General features: G+C 40.8%; 2 protein-coding genes and 1 long non-coding RNA gene across 4 annotated transcripts in view; 1 reads left to right on the forward strand and 2 right to left on the reverse strand.

Annotated features, from left to right (window-relative positions):
* LOC128755270 (pyruvate carboxylase, mitochondrial-like) overlaps window positions 1-10,523 on the reverse strand; it is a 174,878-nt gene extending 164,355 nt beyond the window's left edge. Inside the window, exons 1-5 of the mRNA XM_053858484.1 lie at window positions 10,217-10,523; window positions 4,696-4,832; window positions 3,237-3,330; window positions 2,987-3,077; window positions 2,138-2,303 (exon numbers count right to left, since the gene is read on the reverse strand). Coding sequence (XP_053714459.1) covers window positions 2,138-2,303; window positions 2,987-3,077; window positions 3,237-3,330; window positions 4,696-4,832; window positions 10,217-10,218 — 490 coding nt within the window. The 5' untranslated portion in view covers window positions 10,219-10,523. The remainder of the gene's footprint in view (window positions 1-2,137; window positions 2,304-2,986; window positions 3,078-3,236; window positions 3,331-4,695; window positions 4,833-10,216) is intronic.
* Window positions 161-6,275, forward strand: LOC128755272 (uncharacterized). Its single transcript, XR_008414103.1, has 3 exons — window positions 161-226; window positions 1,979-3,368; window positions 4,676-6,275. It is a non-coding gene; the product is annotated as an uncharacterized LOC128755272 (long non-coding RNA).
* Window positions 10,524-12,260: 1,737 nt separating the features above from the next.
* LOC128755869 (transcriptional-regulating factor 1-like) lies at window positions 12,261-23,551 on the reverse strand. Of its 2 annotated transcripts, none has more exons than XM_053859948.1 (11): window positions 23,412-23,551; window positions 21,203-22,159; window positions 18,110-18,258; window positions 17,509-17,699; window positions 17,284-17,435; window positions 17,079-17,182; window positions 15,966-16,026; window positions 15,706-15,794; window positions 15,500-15,625; window positions 15,293-15,393; window positions 12,261-15,214 (listed from the first exon to the last, which is right to left on the reverse strand). In XM_053859948.1, the coding sequence occupies exons 1-11, from the start codon at window positions 23,434-23,436 to the stop codon at window positions 14,815-14,817; spliced, it is 2,355 nt and encodes a 784-aa protein (XP_053715923.1). In that variant the 5' UTR covers window positions 23,437-23,551; the 3' UTR covers window positions 12,261-14,814. The 2 variants fall into 2 exon arrangements, with proteins under 2 accessions (XP_053715923.1, XP_053715924.1); XM_053859949.1 differs by having other exon boundaries at window positions 23,408-23,542.
* Between the last annotated feature and the right edge of the window lie 1,905 nt (window positions 23,552-25,456).

A 25,456-nucleotide genomic window follows, 5' to 3' on the forward strand; every position in this document is an offset into this window, starting at 1 on the left:
ATATTTATGAAGCAGACAATTTCAGGCTTTGGTCTCACGATCTGCAGCAGCGGATCACCTTGATCATCATGCACGTTCTTTAATCCTCTCCTGGACAAACCAAATAAAAGCCAAAAGGCATTATAAATAAATGCTGAAAAAAAATCTGCAGAAACGTGACATGAGAATGGTGGAGGCTATAGACGGGTGGTCTTGGACAATGCTCAAGTACAGTGATTCTAAACAGGTGAAACTCACCAGCACCCATTGTTTTCCTGAGCTAAATGAACGCAGTAATGAGCAGGCAAGACACAGGTTGCGGAAATAACATTTTACATGGACATAGAAGGGAAGGTACAAATCTTCGAAGCAGAATTGTGTATTTACGTGAGGCATGCAGGATCAAGATATCCACCACAAGGTCTATCACACAGCCACTACGTATCACACAAAACCTAAAGTAACTTCTGATGCTGGTCGAAATGTAGCGCTCTCACGGCATTAGAATGTATCTTTCAAATTCAGACATCATATGCTTCATGGTACAAAACGAAACACTACTCAGAGCTCAAAAGCAGTTTATTGTTCGTCAAAGCAAATGTTTAACAGCTCATCTGCTGTTGTTAATATGCTGCCAACAGACATGTTTAACATTAAACCGTCTGTCTCCAGTTTAAACAGAGCCATTTTACTGGAAATATATTTACATGAATGCAAGTTTGGTATTCACTTGATTTGTGTCAAAGCTTATCATTAACGGGTGATGACGGGGCACAATGGCCAGAGTACACACAGATAACTGCAAACTCATGCTCTGTTTAGAGTCACCAATGAACCAGACTTAATATACTTGGACCAGTGCGCCCAGGGAAAACCTACACAAAACAGTAAGCGCCACTTTTTCCAAAAATAGTACAAAAAATACTAAGAGGCTCTGACAAACTGGAGAGGGGAAAAACAATGTCTGGAAAACAAACAACTTAACCACAACTAGAACTATGGTTGTCTACATTTGGAGCTGTGGCAGTCCATGTGGTGGCAGCCAACCACTTGCAATCTGCAATAGATACTATCATCTGCTTGAAGTTATTATTATCATTATTATTATTATTAACAATAATACATCTTTTGGTGCAGAGAAAACATAAGATTCTATGACAAAGTAAATCTTGGTGTTTGTTGGTGTTTACTCATTTCAATAACAAATGAGTTGTGGTGACAAATATCCTGACTTCAGTTGCCGATCATACACTGAAGTGGGAACTTCACGCTTTCCTGAGCTCCAGAATGGATTTAGGAAGAGCAAAGATTTGTTTTTGGAACTTAATATGGCAGTAATATAGCACTAGAATAGTCAGCCTTGCACGCCTACCAGTCGCTCTGTTTATAAGACTTGCCACAGCAATGTCTTTACATGGCTCAACAATACCACTTCAGAGTCAGGAGAAATCCAATTAGTAAATGAACTCAGGTCTCTATTCATTCCACCTGCTCTCAAATTAAATGATAACAAACATCAATCATATGCTGTTTATGCAGGAATTTTGTTTTGTTCCAGAAATTACATTTCTCTTTCCCTGCTTGTCAACAAATACATCTCTTATTATTGTGGCCATATTTCCCTTCTTTCAATCACCTGCCTGTTCAAGGCAGCTCGGTCATAAATTCATCGGATGAGAAGTAATGGGACACCACAGGTAGCTCTGCTCTTGGCTTTTGCTCCTGCTGGCCAACCCTAATATACCAGTATGTGGGTCATGATCAATTACAGCCCTGATTGTGTCTACACAATGACTCTTAAGCCTTAATCTGCCAGCCATTCATGTGTGTATTTTTTCATTTATTCCTTCATTCTCCATGATCTAATAAGCATAATAAATACAACAATACAATAATCAATAAGGAAGCCACTATTATCACCTTGGACGGTAACTACAAATGTATGTGGCCTTAATGTGTATGTTTCAAATCTTCCAAGCTGACCAGCATTTCCTCCCAGACGTCATTGGTCCCGAACCAATCTGTAAGGGACATATACCTCGAGAAGTGGACTTGGCTTGCTGCTTGGAATTGCAGCCTTGTTCTCCCTGGTGAGCGTCTTCACCAGGTATTCACGTGAAAGAAGAGGCTACAACAATGCGTCTCATGCGTGAGCTACCTGCACTGATGGCAAGTGACCGAGCCTCCACTTTGTCTCCCATCTTGCGTACGGTTTCTGGTGTGGGCCCGACAAACATCACGCCAGCATCTTGGCAGGCCTGGGCAAAATCTGACCGCTCCGACAAGAAGCCATAACCAGGGTGGATGGCGTCAACGTCGTTTTCCTGTCAAGAACACAGACCTTACAAAAGGCTGGCTAACAATCATGATCACCTATGCATCATCACTAATTAAGCATTCAGAACGAAAGCATTCCACAATGACATTTTTCTGTCTCCTTTAATAAGCACCACTGTGGCGAGCAGGGTAGTCCAGATAGAGATGTTGCTTGATGGGTATCTGCCATCTGCTCCCACAGACAATAATTAAGGGGCATCTCAGGCACTGAGGAAGGCGTTTACTGGCAGGAGAGATTAACACTAAAGCCACACAAGTGTCAGAATCCTCTGAGAAACATATAGAAACACACACACCAACACAGTCCACAGTGCCAGAAGCCCTGGCAGCGCTCCCAGACTGACTGGGGAGTCACAAGACTTGACTGCCGGGAGACAAAATAATACTCTCTGACTGAAGAATGATCAGAAGTATGAAAGTTTGGAGGCCAAGACAGATTGGAGCTAAGCATGTGGGTTTTACGAAATTAAAATGAGAATCACAAATGAAAAAAATCTTCCATATTTTCACTAGATAAATAGATAGATAGAGAGATCTCAATATTCACAACATGCGGCCTATAGTAACAACAGCAACAGACGGTGGCATTTTTCTTGGACTGTACAGCAAAGCTTTGACATCAGCTCGAGATTAACAATGGGGGGCAGGAGACTAAGAATGTGTGACCTACCTTTGCCACTTTGATGATGTCAGGGATGTCCAGGTAGGCCGCGACAGGTGGGAGACCTTTTCCAATCAGGTATGCCTCATCTGCTTTTTGTCTGTGGGCATCAAAACAATTTCTCACAGGTGACAGAAATATACAGGAGTGATCTATCCGCCTACTTTTTAATGGGGAGGTGCATTGCAGCCCTTTCCTCTTAGGCATACTAATGCTAAAAACTGAATAAGAAGCGTATTGTTGTTGGGGATGTTAATACCTGTGCATCTGTCCAGTGTCCTGCTCCGAGTACACAGCCACTGTCCTGATGCCGAGCTCGGTGCAGGCCCGGAACACACGGATTGCAATCTCACCTGAGGGGCACACACCAGACAGATATGTACATGCATGGGTGAGTGTTTGTGTGAAGTGGGGTTTATTTAGAAGTCTGTCAGTAGCAGTGCTTCCGCATCTCCGAACACTCTGTATTTAGAGTACTGGTCTTAATGTGTCAGGCAGGCTTCATTTGTTTTTTAGCTCCACTCCCACATTCATGTGTGTATCTTTGTGTCTGCCAGTGTTTGGTAGGAGCTTGTGCACCACTCTCTGCTCGTGTGGTCGTGAATGAGCTGTCAAGATTGTGGTTGGTGTGTAAGCTTCCATTAACAGCTGGAGTCACAATAATAGCATAATCATATCACAGGACATCTTAAGAGCAATTGGAATAACAGAATAAAGGCATTGCCGCTTCATATTAGAGCTCATGTTATTGTCAGGATTATTCAACATTTCTCATCAGTGACAGACATAAAACTAATTGCTTAGTTTGAGCAAAAGGAATGAAAAAGAAATGACAACTGAACAGACACTTTCCCTTTTAAATGATCCCTGGAGAAAACTGTTGTTCAATAATTCAACAGCAGCTTTGCCTGCGACTACAAATGCATCCTTGAACTGGTCATCTGTTTCACAAATGTTTGTTTGATTATGTCGCTATGCTTACCATGTGATGCATATTTAACGTTCTTTGGCTTCCCCAGTGATAGTGGGCTTTCTCACTCAATGATAGGCCCACAGGTTTACTTCATGTGTGCGCATTCTGCTTTTCATCAGACTGCATTCCTTTGACTCCCCAAAGAGGCTGCTCCCTCTAAACCTCTTAGTACAATACTGTACTTGCTGAGAGTGCTTCTAGTGAAACAAAAGTCATGTGACCTTTTAAGTTTTCACAAAATAACCACCAACTTTGAAGTGACCAATAATTTGTTTTCACTTATTTATGTGTTCTCTAACACATTAGTGCAGCTTTTGACGCCATTGACCATTAAACTGATTTTTACTAATGATTTTTACTTTTCCATCCTGAAAACACCATGACATTAGAACCTGAACCAAAGGGGCCCACTAGTACTACCACAGTACTACTGGTATCAAATTAATGAATGAATCAGGGAGTCTCGTATAGTCTTTCAATGGGTTCCCTGCTTGTCTTTTGATCCCACCTAGTGTAGTAACATTTTTGGGGTGCAGGCTACTGGGATTGAGGCTCATGATTACAATGACAAGCAAAGCCATGAAGACTCCAAAACCACAAAGAAATCTCCTCTTAGCTAAAACAAGGTTGAGAATGTGTGCACAGAGATACCATCGGCAGGAGACTATCACAAGCTTGTTTCTTCCTCATCACCATACTAATACTTTTTTTCTTTATGTACGCAGTGAGTAAAAACAAGTCTCACCTCTGTTGGCCACCATCACTTTCTTAATTGGTCGATAGTTGCTCTGCGATGAAGAGTGGGCAGAACGGGAAAGAACACAAGCCCTTCTGACCGCCAGCAGGCCAAGGCTGCCTTGGGCCGACACAAACCTCAACAACCTGCGAGAGAAGGACAAATCAGACCACATTTCATTGAAATGTTTGTTTTTCACATTCATCCTGATTCCAAAGAGACAGTCATTTTGAGGTTACTTCAGGTCTTAAAAACAAGAGCATGTTTTGCACAGTATTTACAGACAGCAAAACAACACTGTCAGTGTGATCTTAAAACAGTATTTCAGGATGCTGTAACGTACATTGGCAGTCACAGAATACCTTCTCTTCAGATTAACAGGTTACAAAAATCACAATCTGGAGCCAGTTTGTCCTGTCAGAAGTGTTTTGACTGATGTCATGGATCGAGGTCTTGTTCTAATTAATGTTCCAGTGGCTCCAGTGAACTCACTCGAGCACGCACACAAGCTCAGCACAGAGCTCTGACCCAGATGAATGGAACTTGGCCATAATTAATGTAATTAATTACAGCCATTTATCCTAAAATAGCCTGTCACAAATGATGCAGGGAGATTAACAAGAGCCCATTAAAACTTGACGCCTTAATTTTTTGTTGAAACTTTAGAGAAACCCCCATATTTCAACTGTCAACTCCTTAGTCTTGAATAATTTATTTTTAATGAGTCGTCCATCAATTTATTGAACTGGTCAAAATCTTTTTTTTTCTTGAATGTGAAACTGTGACGAGGAAAACAATAGAGCCTGGCCGCTGATGAAAGCGAAACTCACAGCTATGATAAGGCCACCACGCCAAAACGTGGACGACAGCAAGCCGCGCCCAGACGAACCATCACCTTCGTGAACGCTGTAATGGTCGCGCCGTAAGTCAGTGGCGGTCCTCTGCTGCCATCTGGTGGTCATGTTCTTTCAACAGTGATAAAATAAGACGAGTGTGCAATACTGTATTATGTCAAATCCAAAAGTGTATTACTTTTTTCATTATGTCTTATAAATCATATAATTGAGAAATCATGAAAAAATACCTTAAGCTTTTGTTTCCACTTAGTACATTTAAATTACCCCAAATATTCATGATGAAAGTTGAAAACATTTGTGCTAGTATATTATAGAAGACACACAGAAACCACAATATCAGCACTACAAAGATTCATTTTTGTTCTTTCCCCCTTTCATTACAACCATTTTTCTAAGCCCATGGGATTTTAAAAATGTTCAATGTGGTCGGAGAACTTGAAAAGCTGAAGTTTTTAAGGCAACTAAGCATTGTACTGTATCAATTACTATTGATAATTTAAAATAATTTCAAGAATTAAACATTTCTTAAATCTATATTGCGGCGGACAAGGTTTTGTTTTTTGCATGTGCATAATTGTATTTTATTATTTCATTTTTTATTTTTGTTATGCATTTTATTGTTTTAAGGCTAATTACAAGGATGTGCTGTGGTCAAAATAATTATTCAACTTGATTTTCCTTTTGATGTATATAAATGTCCTAGACTACTTGCCAAACAATTTCAAATTAAAGATGAGGACAGATGAGTCCACATGGTCGACATTTACGCTGTTAATTATATGAACTGAGCAGTGTGTTGCCAAACAAAAGCCTGTTGGTTTAAAGTATTAGCTAGCAGTGTCAAACCTAGCAGCCACCGACACCGATGCGTGGGTGGATCTGATCAAATCAACGGTGTCAACTGCTGAGTTGTACAAACAAACGAACTTTGGTGGCAGGTTTCACACAGTGCCAAGCAGCACTCCAAATTGTAATGTAATGCAAATAAAGTCTACCCATTGGTGTTTTATCAGGATTCACGTCACGACTGAACGATCCTGATGGGGCGGGGATTTCACGAGGAGCGGAGGTACCCACCTGCCTACCATACATATCTGTGACTATCAGTTACGTGAAAGCTGCAACGCACTGAACCTGCAGCGAGGGAGTATTTGACAACTATGAGAACAGCAGAATAGGCCAGTAAGTCCATTACTAGGGCTGGGGAGGCAACGTATACAATACCAATATATTGAATCTCAATATTTTCATACCAAATGTCTTGACATCAATACGATACAATAGCACAATGGGTTTGGTTTGAAAAAAATATTTTGTTAAAAATATAAGAATGTTACGATTGAAGGACGTTTGCCACTGCAATAGCTTCACAAGCAGGGTTAATTGAGATGGTGGATTGAGCAACATAAAATCTTGAATGTTCATATCTTGATATGTACATGATGACGATCTATTGTTTTGCTAATGCATCAATATTAATAACCTGAAGGTTCATATTGATATTGATACACCACTGATATAGCTTTCAGTCCTAAAATGTATCGTGAAGCAGAAACTCCATTAAGGGGGGTCAGAAGCGTCACATTACAAAGGAGTGAAGGAACACATGTAGATGATTTTCAACACGACTTTGTAAGGTGGCTATCATATGAACTAAATAAAAAGCTTGAATATAGTGATCAATGTTAATTCTACGTAAGTGTCTTCTGACTCAAAGATGTTCCATCCTTGTGTCCATTTGTTTTTCGTTAGGATGGTACAGCTTTCACTGGTGTCTCAGCCTCTCTCATAAGAATGTCCCTAGTGTGCCAGGAATGTGAACTTTGACCGAGTCATAAAGGAGATGCTTCAACTGCCATGGAGAAAATGTTATCAAACCAGCTTTACAATACTCACGAGGAGCTTTACAATACTCATGAGGGAAAAAAGTTGATAGACACTAAAGATTAGCTCTCGCTACCTTTCAGTCAGGCGGTGACTGAGTGGATCATTTCCATTTGAAGGCGCATTATTGAATCAACCAAATTAAGCTGACTGTGCGAAACAAGCAGCGGTTTTAATTGGGCAATTGGAGAACAGCATTGTCATCAGACATTTATTTAAGTTGATGAGTCACAAACAACAGGAAATATGTCCATGGCGAAACAAGTTCTCTTTTGAGTGACAGAGTAAAGGAGTGATATCACTCCATCCGCAATTCCAATAAACCAGCTGAATAGCTATTACATGAAGCACCAAGACGGTTACAAAAAGCATATACAGAGCAAAGCCAGGCATGTAATTCAATACCCACACGCATCAGCAGCCTCTTCCTTAATATTTACAGCAGTGTCCTCAACTCAACTCTATACTAGTCTTTTCCTGATTGAGCAACAGCACATGGCGTCACGCAAAACCATTCTTTATTGTCATCATACTAACAGACACATTTACACACAGTTACACATGGACACTTAGGGGAAAAAAAGAAACAAATGAAAAATGGATCTTCGCTCTGCTCCTTTTCAATCTCTGCATCATGAAAGTAGAAATATAGACTAAGTAGTATGCAATGTATCAACTAACAAGTCATGTGACATAACGGTTACATAAAAGTCAGATACGTTGTAACACATTTGCAATGTATCAAAGGATTGAAATAAACATTCAGTCTTAAACATTACAGTGGTTTCTAAATATTTCTTTTGAATTGAAATCAGAAGTCAACCAATGATAATGCAATGGGGACTGTGTGTAACAGTGGCATGTGGAGTAAATTGCTCTTTATTCAATAGATGTGTATGTAAGGTCACTTATGGCAACAGTCTTAAGATAAAGAAAATCACATGCGCTCATGCAAAGTTGGCTTCAATGTAAGCCAATCCCTGCAAGTTCAGTCATGAGGAGAAACATTCAAAAGACTCTGTTGTGACTTCAGTTAAACAAAGCCATAATAGTGTTAGAAACAACAACTGTCTTCCATTCTATTATTCACAACCCCTCACAAAGACCCAGACATCATCAAACAACTCATTCACAATCAAATGCACACATAGATTTTTTTTCAATTAAAAAAAATAAAATAATTCAGAAATGCCTTCTCATCAATTACAGGTTGTTTATCAAAAAGTGTGTCAGACTGTCTGCTACTCTCAAACACGAGGCTCACACATTAACATCTCTGGGTTCAAAGTTCCATTTCAACACACATGCAGATGACCCAGAAACACACTTCCAGAGACTGACTTTTGCCCCAATTGGCTGAAATGAACTTCAATTGCTATGATTCTTTCATAATTGATAGAGCTACTTAAAATGTGTACACGTAGCAAATAGTCACTGAAATATATTCTATAAATCAGGGGTGGGTGCAAAAGCTGGTAATTCTGTGAAACTTTCTTAAAAAGAATGTTCATTACGTGATGAATACAGATATTCTAGAAAATCAAAAATAGCTCATTGTGCACTGCAGTTAAAGAATAATAATGTGTACATTTAGCACAGTGGTTGGAAAACTAAAGCAAATGATGGGGTCATCTGTGGACCCCATCTAGAAATGTAAACACATGGTTGTATTTTGACAGAAAAGGATCATAAAAACGGCATGATCAAAGAGCCAGGTCATTGTCAGGATCAGGGTTGTCAGACATCTTTGTAGATTCCCTTTAAACAAGGCAAAGGTTGATGCTGTGGCAAGTTTGGGACCCGAAATATAAACACACAACTTCAAAGGTGAAGGGCAATAATTTTGCAACACTAATGCCTCACGGCAAGGCGGAAAACAAACTGCTTATGCAATACACAAGTTTCGACATGTATATGTCTGGTATGCTCCAGTCTGGCTTATCAACCTTTTGCATGTGCAACTTTTATTTTGAAAAAGCCTTGTGAATGTAATTGGCTGGCTTATACAACTTCCTTACTGATTTGCAAAAAGAGAACAAACATCCTTTTGTGAGAGTGACTCTGTGCCCTGATGTAAAACATGAGCCACCAAGAGCGGGACATCAGGGAATAAGATTTAGGCACAACAAGCATGTATTATGGGGATAGTCCTCATGTTGAGAGGTGTGTGTGTGTGTGTGTGTGTGTGTGTGTGTGTGTGTGTGTGTGTGTGTGTGTGTGTGTGTGTACCTGTCCTCACCCACGGATTTCCAACTCTACCAGTTACATTAGCAAACTAGCTTTCGGAAGAATTGTGCAGGCTTTTTCACATATATGGTTACAATACTTGGAAACGATATCCACAGGCCTTTTGGTAAAGGTGACTGACAGAGGAGAAGCCGGGGTAAAGTCAATAGCATTTGAACATACAATGTACATGTCTAGAATGTACTCCTTGAGAGTCCAGGCTCAGCCAACTTTAAACTCCATGCACATGCTCATGCTCATAACTAAGTTAAGAGGTTCCCACAGGGGGATTAAGCATTGTTCGACCTCCGTTGAAACAACTTGTGTTTGTAGTTTTCCTGACGCCCACTGTCGCAGTCAGCACAGCTAAAGTTCACTTTTTAATGAATGGCAGAGTTACTTGAGCGGAACGTAAAGTACTAGAGGAAGGCGCGTCAGTGACAGCTGGATTAACCAGCAGCAGATGATACCACGTTGACAGCGAGACTCGGCAGGTTTGTCTCGGGTCAAACGCACTTGCTGACACACACGCACGCACGCTCACACGGTGCATCTGTACTCACATGCTGCCGCTGACTGGATCAGAAACTGATGCGAATCCGCTGTAACCGAACACCGACTGTAAACTGTCGACTCTCACAGTGTGTTTATGTTTCTGCCCTCAGTCACACACACCAAAGCACACGCTTGGGTAGATCTCCGGGTTTCATACACTCTCATCAGCCGCCACACACGCACTCGCACGCAAGAAGGAGTGACTTCTTCCACACACGCAGACACACACACTCCAGCTCACAGGAGTTGCAGCTACTTGCTAACTACGGCTAACTTAGCTAGCAGCTGACAGCGTCTGTCTTGGTCGAGCTGGTTAAGGATATGCTACTGCGCATGCGCCCACCTCTCCTTTTAATCTCTCCTATGAGCATCCGTGACCTGACGCCACCGCTCACGCCCCCTGTCAACTGACAGCCAATCAGAAAGGAGGGCTTGGCAGCAAGCGGCAAATGCGGCAGTTTAAAGAGCCGCAGACCTCGTAGGTTTCAAGGTAATACTTGAAAGGACGACCACAACAGCTCGCTGAACTCACTCACCTGTCTTGAGAGTCAATAGATTAATAGTGAACGACTTCCCAGGCGGTCACATTGACTATTTTATGAGCATCTTTGTTTTTCCCAGTCCCAAGTCAAAGTCAACAAGTTGCTTTCATTCCTTTTGTTTACCTGTAACATGACTTTCTAACAGCTCGGAGACTGGAGGCTATTTTGCTGAGAGGACCTTTCATTCAGGCAAAGCTTGGTATGAGATTGTTTGGGCCTCTGTAAAGTGATCACCTCATTGCCTTTTTGATATGAATTTCTCTACTAGCGTTAAACATCCTGGTAGCTCCTGTTTAGAATTGAAGTCTGAATTTTCCTGCCTGAAATGATGCTTGTGTGGAGTTGGGGATGGGCGGTGATTGACACAATGAGCTGGTCACATATGTGGCTCCTGTAATTGTAGTTGTTTGGTGGAATTATTACATTTTAAAATTCAAGGTTCATATTTCAATATGTTGTATTATTATCAATTCATTTTTAATTCAGCTCCCCTGAAAACATTTCACGTGACTGTGTGACAAGATGTGTACAGATCCAGCGTAAAGTTGATCATTCAGGTGTCAAATATGAAAATGTGATGAATCACTAATAACTAATAATTTGATGTTTTTGCATCACGTCCGAGCTCTGATGCTTACTTAACAACAGTGTCCTCTCAGACGCACACTAGAATGTAGAAAGAGTGTACCCACTTATCAGCAGCTGATAACAGTGACGCTGCCATATCTGAGTGACGGACAACGGAAACAAACTGATGTCGGTTTTGGAATTCTACTTTGGCCTTTATTTTGTGATAAACCTAGATTTCCCCATCCTCAGCACAAGTGACGTAGAGACGCTGTCGTCAACATCAACAGTTCAGTGACTGGTGTTCAGTTCTTACCCGAGGTCTGCAACAAGCAGATAACAAACACATACCATACCAAAACACAACCAGTGGTTTTCCATTATTTAGAGCAAAATTAGTCGTGGCTTGAATGGACATGTCATCTATTGTCATTGACTGTGCTGACTACAGTAACAAGACCACTAGCTAGTCATCATACATTTGTTCTTGCTCTCGACAGCAAATCCACACTTTTAATTTAAAGTCTACCAGAGCCTGAACTGAAATACAGACCTATTGTTGTATCCCAGTGGGTGTGGACTGAAGGGCTATTTTTTTCTACAAACCCCTCTGTTTACTCTCTGGTACAACCCTCCCTGCTCCTCATTGGTCCGGCCATCCTCTCCCCTTTACTCTCCTTTTCTCTCTGAAAAGGTCGCCATTCAGGACGCTGCTGGTTTATGTTCCAGCTCCTTTTACACTTGGAGACCAGAGACGTCTACTCTTCTCAGATATTTTTCATAAATACTGGGTTTCATTTAGATGAACTTGAGATTGAGTCACCACCAGAGCTGGAGTGTCACATGAGAGAATGAGGCCAAACAAATGGGGGGATAATGAGCATTGTTCAAACACATAACACATGAATAAACACACACATAATACACACAAGCAGTACACGAAGGAGGCATGTGGTGCAGTGGTGAGTGCTTCACAACAAGTACGACAGGGACTTACTGAGTCTTACTGAGGACAAACTCGGTTTAACACATGGTTTCGCCCGCTTTTATAGACCTTAGGGATTTACTGTGGCAACCCAAACCGCAAGCCTGAGAGCACCAGAAAAGAATGACTCTCTAGCCCTCCAGTTCAAGTGAACGCATCAAATTCATCAACATTTATCTGGATTCAATGAGTATTTAGGCGAAACGTTATCTCTGGGCTGACGTCAGCTCTACCAACTGCTGTGACATGGAACTAACGGGAAGATGCAACTTTACCAGAAAAAGCATGGCACAAGTGAACGAAATCCCTGGAGTGGATCCAGGCGATGGCCCTATTTTATCAAGGTAAGCATTGAACCAGACAAGCAGGTTTCAAAAAAAAAAAAACGTTACAGCTCCCGCACTCATTTTCCAATATTTTGATACTCAAAACAACCAAAAGTGGTTGATAGTCTTAGATTGTGGAAATAAATGAAGGTGAAAAGTCACAACTAATGAAACCATTAATTCACAAGAGAAACTTGTCACAAGATAATGGATAAACACTTGTTTTTCCTCCTGCTCCATTTCACTTCTGCTACCTGCTCCAGAACCCCTTGGCTGAATTTGTTTGCAGTTTTAACTGACAACTGAAAGCCACCATGTTTGTTCATAAACATGTTGTTTCTGCAGATGGATGAGTGGTAATCTACAGCCTTACAACATCCATCTATGACTGTGTGATTTAGGATATTAGAGTACGATGTTGACGCTGTGTGACTCGGCAGGTCAACAAGCAATAACGACTGAACTGTCGCCTCACAAAGGTCATCTGTGTGTCATTCCACCAGGTATTACACTTGTAAATGAAGCTAAGTTAACCAAGTGGGATAACAAACATTTGCTTACAAGAGTTCATCTCAACAATAAATAAGGACTGCTCTGCTCTATATCACTTTAAATCTTCCTGTTGACTGAAATAGGCAGCTGAAGTCAAATCATGCATCTTATAGAATGTATTTCCAAAATGTGTTTTAGCTGACACCCACCTTCTGTTTTACTGACATTCCATTGGCTTCGCGTCCATTTAGAAATGATTTAAGGATTTAAAGACATTTGAAGACATTGGTGGAACCTACGTCTACAAGAATGAATGGTGACAACTTAATGAGCTTGCAGTCTGAGATCCAGACGGCTCCTAACAAGGCTCAAGGAGATGCGATAACCATCAGGGAGCCTTGACTGTGGTACAGGCCATACGAAGAGATGAGGGGTACAGCTCTCTACCCTTTTGTTATGGCTTTAAAAATGTATATTTTTATGTTCAAGTAGTGATGAATATGATGTTGTTTTTTCACTTCTTTTTAATGTGTTCATGCTGTCGGTTCATCCTGTGTTTATGGGGACTGTTGTCATGTTTTATTGTCGTGTGCCATGACCGAGAATAAGTTGATTGTGATGGTGTTCTGTTTGTTGTCACGTGACCAGCTCATTACTGTCAATCTCTGGTTAATGTTAAATGGGTCCCACTGAGCAGGAGAAAACCCAGAACGGCAAGGGAGACAGATGGGTGGATGTGAGCAGAGCTCCTGTCAAAAAAAAAAAAAAAAAAGAGATCATGAAAATATTACAAGAGTATTTACATTTCAGATTCTCACTGTTGGCATCAAAGCTTTGAATGAATGTGGAATTATGTAGTAACCAAAAAAGTATGAGATTATTTAAAACAAGTTTCATATTCTGTATTCTTCAAAATTGCCCCATTTGCTTTGATTTCTGCTTTGCTCACTCTTGGCATTCTGAAAATTGTAATTGAAATTTCCCCTCATCTTTGGGTTTCCCGTCAGTGTTTGGTAGGACCTCTGTAATAATACTGCCACCTCCTGTCCGATTGAGTTCATTGCACAGGGATTATTATTACCACAAATCTTGTAGATAAAATGCAAGTAGGGCAATAATATTGGCTAAATAAAAATCACAGTTTCAAAGGAAATGAGAGGAGTAGGGTATGGCGGTGGTAAGCAGTGCCTTCCTAGTTATGTCTGCTGTTAATTTCATATGGCAAGATCTGTTCCATTCCATCTGTTAGTCTCTAAACTCCATCACTAAGACACACAGGCGCCAATGCTGTATTTGTAGCAATATTTGAGACCAAAATTATTGGAAATTAGAAAGTGTTCGAAATATATATCATAAAATTTATTTGTAGCATTCAGATGACTGCCAAAAATGAAACATATAAAATGAGGATTAAAAAATAAAAAAAACTCTTGAGTACATACCGTATGAGAAAACATTTTGTTGAAAAGTGTGAGGAATTTTGTCTTCAAAGTAAATGTGGTGGCAGTATTGTTCTGATCACATTTTTTTCATACGACTTGAACCACATAAAATGAGTCCATCATTTGGTCAGACAGCTAAGTTGCCAGAGTAAGTGTGTTTGTGGTTGATCTGCAGCCACGTTTCCGAGGATGGGAAGTCTCCTGACAACACAGAAAAAATGTCCCTAAACCGGAATTCTAATTGAAAACAATCTAGAGCCAGTTGATTGGTTCCTCTCCTACTGATCCCTGAGCATCCCGTCCTTCTGAGGCGCAGTAATAGGACAAGGGTTCCAGTCCCTCTGAGTTCCAGGCCTGGTGAAGGACCAGCTCTCGGTATTTTGTGTGTGAAGTGTTTGCCGAATGGATGGCTGCATCACCAGAGCCACTTGGTTCTGAGTTCAACAAGTGTGCACCAGAAAGTTCCGCAGAGGGGTAAGGCATGTAACCAGACGGGAGGAACGTCATTGGGGAGCTGCTCAACGAGGAGTGTCCCAGGAGTCGACTGTTACTAAGCTGCCGATGGTGGGGCCGCAGGGGGTCCGTCCAGTCCTCCTGCGGCTGTCGGTGGATCTTCATGTGTGCGTTGCGAGACTTGATCTTGTAGAACATTCTGGTGAAACATGAAGAGAAAGGAAACATAAGATTTGTTCATTTGAAGACACAACGCGGCATCAACCAGGCCACTCACTTGCCACACAGCTTGCAGGGGTAGAAACTGGCCAGAGGGGGAGCAGGAGCACCGTCCTCCGGTACAAAAGTGGCATTTGCCAACTGATGAACGGATGATCCCTTTAAATGAAACATGATTAGACAAGAGTGTTCCGGAGTGGTGATTTTTCACATTAAACTGTTGGAACGATTACACGTTAAATGAACGATGATACAGCAGATTTACATTTTTAATCGCCAGTGCTGTGTCTCCTGGTCGCCTGCTCTCCTTTTGCAGTTTGTGTCTTTTCTGCTGCGGTTTGACGGTCAGATAGTAAAACTCCACACACTGGGGCGCACTTTTACTCTTCACCTGCAGCACACACACAAAGATACACATAAACTCTGTAGAATAGGTCAGTGTTATTAAAAAAAAAAAAAATTTCCTCTTACCGCCTTTTGGATTGATAGGAAATCTTTCCCATAAATTTTGAGAGCCGAGTTAAAACACTTTTTTTCCACCTCTGTCCAGACGTCACTGCCTGAAGAGAAGAGGGAGAATCATTTACATGCATCTATAGTAAAAAAAAAAATGTCGTAGCATTCTGTTTTCTGATCTTTGGAAAAAAAAAGGAGACAGAAAAATTATGAACATGAAGTTTGTTACCAGCAGTATAGATACATAACATGATAGTAAAGTATTTCAAATGTACCGGAGTAGTGGTAGTCCCTTACTGGTGACGGTTGAGTGAACATCAACATCTCCAAGGTCATCTTAAGTGAGACACGGATGTAGAAACAGTAGGTTTAGAAACAGTACCACGACTTGTAGAGTGTTTGACTATTGCTTCTATCATATAGAGGGGACAGACAGTAAAAATAGAAGTATAATAGCCAATAATTGTAATAATAGTAGTATAATAATAGTAAAATGTCATATGGAACATGGAGTCATTGTTGACGTTACTATCGTCGAAATGAGAGTTAAGAGAGGCATTAGGAAGTATTGTAATTCAGATTTGCTACTGTGGTCAACCGCTAACATTAGCACCGTTGTTCTTATCAGTCTCGTAGCAGTTGTGGTGACTGACAATTGTGTAGAAATTGTGTCCTCTTTCACTTATATGGTTGAGTCGACAGCCTTTTTGTTATAGCAATGAATTTTACTAGCAAAGGTCTTCATCCACTCCAGTGAAAAGGGAAATCACTAATGCAGTTATAGCTTGGTTTTTGGAATGTTTGGTAAGCAGTAATGACAGTAGTAACAATGGTCACAGTATTTTCTTTTTGTAGCTCAGTTCATGTATCTGAGAGTCACAGGTGCTTCAAAAGAAACTTCTTAAAACGGAACATATTGTTTAACCTATTGTAAAAGTACAGCATAAATAAATACAGAGACAAAATTCTCTGTTATTATTGCACCTTTTTATGTTTGAAGATACGCTCTATAATGAGTTTCACTATTTTGGAACTCATTTTTCTTAGCAATGTAATAGTTTTGTAATAGTATTGCAATTATGAGATATTTTAATAAACAGCTTGCAAAACAATCATACAATTAATACAGCAATATTTGCTGAACCTTGTATATACATTATTACAACACAAGTTGATTTAAAAAACGGGAATCTGTTGATCCGTTCTTTTTTTTTTCTTTTTTGTCTATCTTTTCAATATTTGCATCATGGCTACTGCGACACCACTGATTCTTGAACGCAAGCGGTGCAACTCAATTACTTACAAACGTCACATGCAAAATAGGAACTAGCCCTGAGTGTGGTCAAATACTTAAAATGATGCGAGTAGTGCAAGCAGTAGCCCCTTACCATGACGTCACCGTTACAGCAGTGCAGGCAGTGCAAGGCCAGTTCAGTATTACTGCCGCCTCCTGGCAGGCAACTGGAACTGCACATTAACAACAACTTCTCAACTGCAAACACACACGGAGGAATAGGGAGTTGAAGCTTGAAAGTTCTTACCACAGTTTATTAATAATAGTAGTGATGATGGAAAAGAATAAAATTTAAAAACCATGATCTTGTAAGGCTGCGTTTCCCTCCTGGCCCAGCAGTGGTTTCCAAAGCAACTCTTCTCTTACGGGCTCCTTGTCTTGTGACCACACGACCCCTTTCTTCAAGCACGGTGGAAGCTTGGCCTGGAACTCATCACCCACGTTGACTCGACTGAAAATGAGGAAACAACAATAATGTGAAGCATAATAAAGTTGCAAACTTTTAAAAAAAATTAGCGACTCACGGATGTGGTCTATTCCCCTCTTTCTCCTCTGACTCGTCCTCTTCCAGCTGTGGGGAGAATGAGGAGAAGAGGCCTGTGCCCCGCCGGGCTGGATTTAAGAGCGGCCTCGGAGTATAATGGCCTCTTAGTGGTCGTTCACGAGAGTGAAGAATGCTGGGAAAGGGAACTCCAGGGATGAAAATGGCTGTCGCCTGCTTGGACAGATAAATAATTCAATGAGTTTTATTAAAAACATGTTGTCAAGTAGACAGGGGACCAGGAAAAAGACCAGCCTCATCTGATTTAATGCCACAGGGCAAAGGATGTGAGTTACATGTATGGGAACGCCTGGTTTCAAATCAACGTCACATAAAGAATAGTAGTAGATACATATTTCTACTTCAGAAGTTGGCGTGAAATTCTGTTTATAAAGAATAAAAAGCCAGATTGAAATTAGTTTTTCTTAAATTTGATATTTCCTTCTTTTAAAAATCGACAGTTGTAGTCTTCTATTAAAATATTCATTCATTCAAGTATTCATTGGCTGTGGCTCACAACTTCGATTGTGGTTTCAAATTTTGCCCCTTGTGTGACAGAGCTTGATGCAAGTCCCCTGCATCACCTGCAATTGGAGGACGTTTACTCGTCCACTCCCGGGTTCCTGAGGGCTGTTGATTCCAGTGTGGTCAGACAGGGTAGCAGGAAGTAGACCTGAAGGATTGATGGAGGACGAGATGAAGAGATGATTCTCCGATCGATGGATGTCAGGAGCTGGAGGAACAGAAACGTTGAGATGATGTGTGTGTGGGTGTCTGTGTGTGTGTGTGGCTTGTTTGTCTCACTTTGTGGGGACCGTTTCTTGACAAAATCTTTGTGAGGACCGTATGACATTGTGGGGACATTTGGCCGGATGCCACGAGGTTAAGCCTCAATTTAAGAATGAAGACTTAAAAATAGTTGTTTTATTGGGTTTAAGGCCTGGTTCAGGTTAGTTTTTGGATGGTTAGGTTTAGGGTGAGAGGTTGGGGAAAGCGTTATGTCAATCAGAAGCCTCACAATGTCCTCACAGGGATAGAAATACAAGGGCCTGTATGTGTGTATATAGTGTGTGGGTCCAATTCTTGACAAAACACTATCCTTGTGGGGACCTTTTTGCCAGTCTCCACATGTCCAAACCTCAATTTGAGGATGGAGATTTCAAAATACCGTGGTGATTATAATTGGGTTTTAGTTTGGTTTAGAGTCCTGGTCAGCCATGTGTTTTGGAGGGTTAAATTGAGGGTGAGAGGCTGGGCAAAGTGCTATGGCGATGAGAAACCTCAGCAATACAAACATGTGTGCGTGTGTGTTCACAGAAATTATAGCTGTCAACTTATGAAGTTGATATAAACAGATAAGAAATAAATTTCTGCAGAACCAGTTGATAAGCTCAAAAGACAAACTCGTCTGACCTGGCTATAAGGGCAAAAGACTATAGGGATGAACCGAAAGTCTGGGAAAGGTGTTAGGTTCTCACTTAACTCAACCATTGTACTAACTTACAGCAGGGATCATCAACTGACAGCGGCCAAATCTACGGTGCCTGACAGAAGCTTTACATTATTTCGTGACAAAACACGAGTGCCCCTCCACAGCAGCATGTGGCCGTGGCTTTCTTGCTAACCTTGATCACTGCATTGACTTTCGCGCCTGAAAGTGTATCTCTCGCCGGCGGCTAAAGAGTCCTGGTGAAGTGTAAAACCTCACGCTTGGATACAGCTTCAGCGTTATCAAACGACTATAGAGGCAGTAGTAGAACTGAAGTCACATGGGCAATGTATAATCAGATTATGCATTTGTTGCAATGCATGCTGGGCATCCCGCTGTTGATAATTATAGAATGTCATATTTATTTAAGGAAAACACAAATTTAGGTCGTGTGATCCTGCAAGGTGCACATTTATAGTCAGTGGACATACAGGGCACATAATACAAAGAAATTAATTTAAAAAAAATTTTTTCAAGTGGCACGTTAGTGGCACGTTAACTTGGCTGTGGGGTCACAATCTGTCATATTTTGGAGGCTGCCAGATCATAGTGTGTTTGTGGTATAAGCTCGAGGCAGGCTGGAGCACAGCAGCCACTTTCAGGAAGGTGAGGTGCAGTCACGTTTGCTCACGGTGCAAAACCATCTTAGTTAAAATGTCAATTGTGTCTGTGGGCAGTGGACAAGTGGACAGTGAATATTAGTAGACAGGTAAGATTCACCATCACTACACCAATCAAACGCGACAAAAGCCTCAGTTATATGTACAAAAATACGTGTAACATAGACTCAACATTCGAGTGCAGTTTTTTTTAGTTTACAGAACCCAATCTGTAAATGAATATTTTTCATTATTCAGTTTTACTGTGTGTGTGTGTACGTGAATGTAATAATCAATTGCTATTGATTCCTTATCAATATAGAAAAGTGTTGGAACACACATTTCTAAAAGTGTGGTTAACCATTACAGCCTGCAGCTGTCTGGCTCTACTGTTCATCACTCTACAATAACTGTTATTTGAATGCTGTACGTAGACGTTCATAAACATTTCTCATTTTCCTAAGGGTTTAAAATTCTGATGGTGTTGAATCCATGACTGGACCAGCCCACGATTGTCGTCCTGTTTTTTTTTTTACTTACCCATAATGTCAGAGTAATAAAGAGTGCGTTTCAGGTGTAACTTGAAATTGCATCCAAGGGGTGCTTTTAGCTAACTAATAAATCAGACACAATGACATCACCAGCAACTTACAAAAAAATAAATCATGATCGTAATATGTAATATGGTAGCACTGTACTTGTAAACATTTGACTTTGACGTAAATTATAATTCAGTATAAAAAAAATAGTTCCATTTTGCAAATAGAAATAATGTTGATAATCCCGACTGGCCTACAGCAGAACTAGTTGAAGTCAGGGTGAAAATAAAGTTACGGCTTTATGTACAGTGTATGCAAAACTCTGGTTTCAACTGCTTGTTTGATCTGCCAGCGTTTTGACATTTGGTCGTGTTTCATGTAAAAACCCGACGTAGGCGACTGTAACAGAGACCGTAATGAGTCAAGTGGTGGAAATAGACGTTGGGAACATTTCCCCACTGAACCCACAACGCCCGTCAAGTTATAGTGGTTTTGCTTGACTTAATGTGACATTTGAACGTGACTGTCAATCACAAACACTTTCATACAAACTTTATTTATCAATTGGCGTTAGACACAAAATGAATTTAAATGAAGGGCAGATAATTGATCTTTGGACTGAAAGCAAGAAACCCGTGTCGCCAGGTGTGCAGGTCATGTTAACGAAAATCCTGAATGAAAATGAATGCATTAAATACATTCACTTACTTATACATTGCACACCCATTTTTTTATTGATTCCATAGTTTAGACTGAAGTTAAAAATTAAAATATTTAGATTTAAAAACTCAGAAAAACTTGAAATCACACATCACAAATTTCAGTAATCGAGAATCTTACTGCTACTGCTTTTTTGTTTATATATATGGGATTAGTAATAAATACTGTACAAGAAAAAGGTACAACTGTTTTTTGTTTTACAATATTTTTGAAATTGTTGTCATAATGATGATATTAGACTAAAATAATCCCACACCAATGAAAGAGCCTGTCGATGACACAACTATGTTGATAAATGAAATGGAAAAGAAGCACTGATCAGTAACTCACAATAACTTGAGTTTCCATGGTTGACAATTGGATCCTTCCAAGGCCTTCCACAGGATCGGGTGTGGGGCGGACGATGCGTGGGAAAAAACCAAAGTGTGTCGACAGCCTGCGAGGGAGGGCCCACAACAGTGGCAGGTGAGCCCATGTTAGGTGGGGATAGAGAGGGAGGAGTTAGGGGTGTGGGTGGAGGGCTCAGGACATAAGACATGAGTTGAGCTGATGGGGAGGGGAGAGTGGGAGAGGGGGAGGAGGACGAGTCAAGAACACAGCTGGTTCTAGTTTCTGCCTTCCCGACTCTCCTGTGATGTCGAGAAGAATTGGCCCCCGGGTGCAAAGTTAGCGCCCCCCTGTGCTGGGAGAGAAAGGCTTCTGAGAAAGAGTCCAGCTTCTGGGTCACGGGCTCCTGCCACAGACTTTCTCTGGACGGTGTGAGACTAAACCAGAGGGCCGGATCACCTTGGCCTAAATTACAAACCGGATCAATCCAACCCCTGGAGTCAATTGGGCTGTTGTTCGGGTTAAATCCTGGACTCCTCTGAGTTTTATTTTGACGGGTCGCCTCTGTGAAGATTGGCGCGCTTGATTGGCAGTTAATTTGAGAATAGTAGCTTTCTTCATCGCTGCAGGACACATTACCAGCTTTACTATGATAGTCCTCTGACAGACAGTCGTCCTTCCCCCCTTTATTGCTGCACCATGAATCCATGCAGAGGCTTTGACCAGGAACAGTTTCACATGTGGCCAGATACTCATCGCCACTGCAAACACCCTCCCCCCGGTTGGTGCTTGTGTCTTTAAAGGCTGCCGTGTTTCCTCCTTGACTACTTCTATGCTGATCCAGCGGGCCCAGCTCCTGCGGACTGGACAGGTAGCTGGCCTCTGGACTGTGTGTGGCAAGCAGCAGATAGGGATTGTGAGAAGATAAGGTTTCCTCCATAATGTGGTCAGCCACAAAACCTAAGAAAAAGAAACTGATTTAGTCACACTCTCATAGCATTCATATGGTCTATTGTAATTGATCCTCATCTGTTTATTCTGAGTCGGCGTGACTATCCCAGCTACCAACACAAGAGAAGACCCAATATTAGACTGTGAACATAAATATAAATTAACATATTTTAACACACACACATATAGACCTGTAAATAAAGTGAAAGTGATTTCAATATATTCGTGATATAAAGATTTATAACACAGTTAACCTTTCCAACTGCAAATTTCAGTGGCACCAAATTGCACTTTTACAGTGCCATGCCGCATTATCGTACTTGTGATCCCACTATTTATCAGTCTAAAACCACACAACAAGCTCAAGTATGCTCAATAAACTCACACCTAAAGAACTCTTAAACTGACAAACATGATACTTGCATTCCCAAATCGATATTCGTACCATGACTGTCAATACTAAAAATCCCTCGCACTGCGATGGATCTTGACAACTGAATGTCCGGCCATTAATATATAAAATTTTATTTTGCCTGCCTGTGTAGCATCTTGACAACCATGACGTCTCAGGACAGATAATGGATAGCTGATATGAGATGAGAACTGTTTTCATCCCCTGTCCAGGTTATTCGAGTTCAAGATGACAAGAATACATTTATTCTAAGAGTATCTCGAAGGCGACAGAGTCCAATGAAGAGTATTTAAAAGTGAAACAAATACTCCGCTCCACTCAAGTCTTTGCAATGTGAACCCAACGTCTACTTGCTCTGTGCTAAATAAATTGATTAAAAATTATGACAAAAAATAAATTTCAAACAAACCACATTTTTCTTCAATGACTCAGATTTTCAGTCTTTAAATGAAATGATGTTTGTGTTTCATTGTCATGCAGTTGCTCCAAAGTTAACAGGAGGCGATAAATAAACCTCTTGACTTTTCAAACCCGACGTGTGTGAGATCAATCGTGTTGCGACTGTCAACTCTGAGACAAGATCTGCATGCATAACAATTAAATAACAAAAGTGTAGAGAGTAGTTGTTATGAACATGGCAAAACATGGCAAAATAATTTCAGCTGATTTCATTCTCAATTTCCATAGGTGTTAATCATTACGCTAGCCTGAGTCATCATTTCTTCCTGATGTTGATGTAGACTAAATGTGAATTGATGGACGAGACTTCTGGTTCAAGTGCAGTCAGTCATGTTTCAACACAAAGGTTTGAGTCAAACAGAGAAAGAATGAAGTAAAAAGGGTACCTACTTTGCTGCGTTGTTTTCTCCCTCATGAGTCGTAACTAGCTGTCTGATTCTCCTCATCGCTCCCGCAACTTTTATTGGCTGACAATCGACCTGAACGAGTCCATTATTTCCTCCTTTCAGATGTTCTCACATACACACACTCACACACTAACTCTCGCAGGTGTTAGAAAAGGCAGCTTGTGATGTCGCTTGTTCTTGGTTATGGTAACCACATCCTGAGGAAACAAAGCTGACGGATCTCCCTCCTGACATCTATCTTTATCTCTGTCGCTCTGCTCTTCTTTATATGCTCTCGACATTTTTTATTCAAACTCATGTCATTCTTTCGTTACAATTACTCATTGTTCTCTTTTAAACTGAGCACCTTATAGTATTTCATTTGGGGTTTTGACGTTCACATCTTTCTGGGAAACTCCAGAAAGAAACTTTCAACTACAGATTCCAATGTCTGTTGACTCGATTCCAATGGAGGAGAGTCATCCGAGAAGTATGATGAAACCGTGAAGAAGCAATGAGGAGAAAACCATCCAAGCCTGAAACAGTGTCCAGTCTCCAAAACCAAAGTCCATGTCTGATGTTTAAACATGTCGAGTACATCGTGGCTCCAGCAGTGCACTCACATTGTTTTGGGGGGCAAAACTAAAGAGCATTAATAGTACATTTTTTGATCAATCATCAGAATAACACATTTTATAATGAAGAAATCAAGTTCGGACAAGCCAAATCCTTCAAAATAAAATATTTTTGCGGAGACGATGGATGCTACATTTGAATAGCTGAAGAGCACGTTTTGGCTCATCTTGTAAGAGTCAATATGGAGAGAAGCATTTGTCAATTATATGTCTAGTTAGACACAATGGGCCCCAAATTATGATTAATACTGTTCAGTCTGGTGTTTAAGATGTACACAACTCACATGCACAGTGCCTGATTTTAGCTGATTTTTTAAGCATTTGAAGAAAGCATTACAATAAACCCATTTCAGGACAAACTGTTGTGAGATTAGCCTTATGTCCGCCTTAGGCCACTGTAGTAGGGAGAACCACTACTGTAGGCCCGCTGAGTTAATTCATTACATCACAGCGTGTCACTTACAGGTGCAAATCAGAAACTGGGATTAACGTGATTTAGGGAACACACAGTTAGGCTTTCTTGGTTGTGCAAGTATTGCAGTAGTCACACACACTGGAGAACCCACAGAAAACCCACGCGCACACAATGAGAACAAGCCAACTCCATGCAGAAAGGTGGTCCGACCTGGGCATCGAGACTCGCAACCTTCTTGCTGCAAGGCAAGACTGCTAAATAGTTTCCTCTACATCAGTGAAAGATAATATACAATCCTTTTAGAACCTCAATACATGTATTTCATATGACACCCTTCTGCAACCTTGGCTGCCGGTTCTGTGTGGATGACTTCACTAACAGCTCCCTTAGCTCTCAAGTTTTACGTAAAAACAAAAGTGTGTGGGTGAGACTAGTTTCGCTGTTGGAAGTCACCCCGCTGTCACCTTTTTAACCACGAGTGTATGTGCGAGCTTCTCAAACCGAGAGTCATCAGTTTTCAGGCAGAGGAGGAGGACGATGCTCAAGGTTTCTTGTTAAAGGCCAATGTAAGTGTGGTGCGAATCCTGTCTACAGTACACTAACGGTGACGCTTGTGTTGCGATTTATTATTTTTGGTTGATGCAGAACAGAGCGTGAATTAAATAAATATTTTAATCATTCAACAGTTGCATATCCAAATGACAAAATGTGTCTTAATTAGTGGTTGTGTTCCTTTTACAAAAATAAAAATAATATAGCGGTGTAATTATGTCACTGCAACTCTGATAGTCTTGTCTATGTCAGTAGTGCGCCCCTAAAAGTCAAGAGTGCATCCTGGTCAAGGTAAAACCTATTATCACTAATGAGGCCAAGCTCCTCAGGCGAGATCTGAGGACTTATAATTTAAGTATAATACGTTTGAGATAGAAATTATTTTTATGAAAATGTAGACATTTTTTTAAGATTATTTTCTTTGTATCCATAAGTAGTCAGTCACAA

The sequence above is a fragment of the Synchiropus splendidus genome, chromosome 3 (assembly GCF_027744825.2).
Source record: "Synchiropus splendidus isolate RoL2022-P1 chromosome 3, RoL_Sspl_1.0, whole genome shotgun sequence".
NCBI classification, from domain to species: domain Eukaryota; kingdom Metazoa; phylum Chordata; class Actinopteri; order Syngnathiformes; family Callionymidae; genus Synchiropus; species Synchiropus splendidus.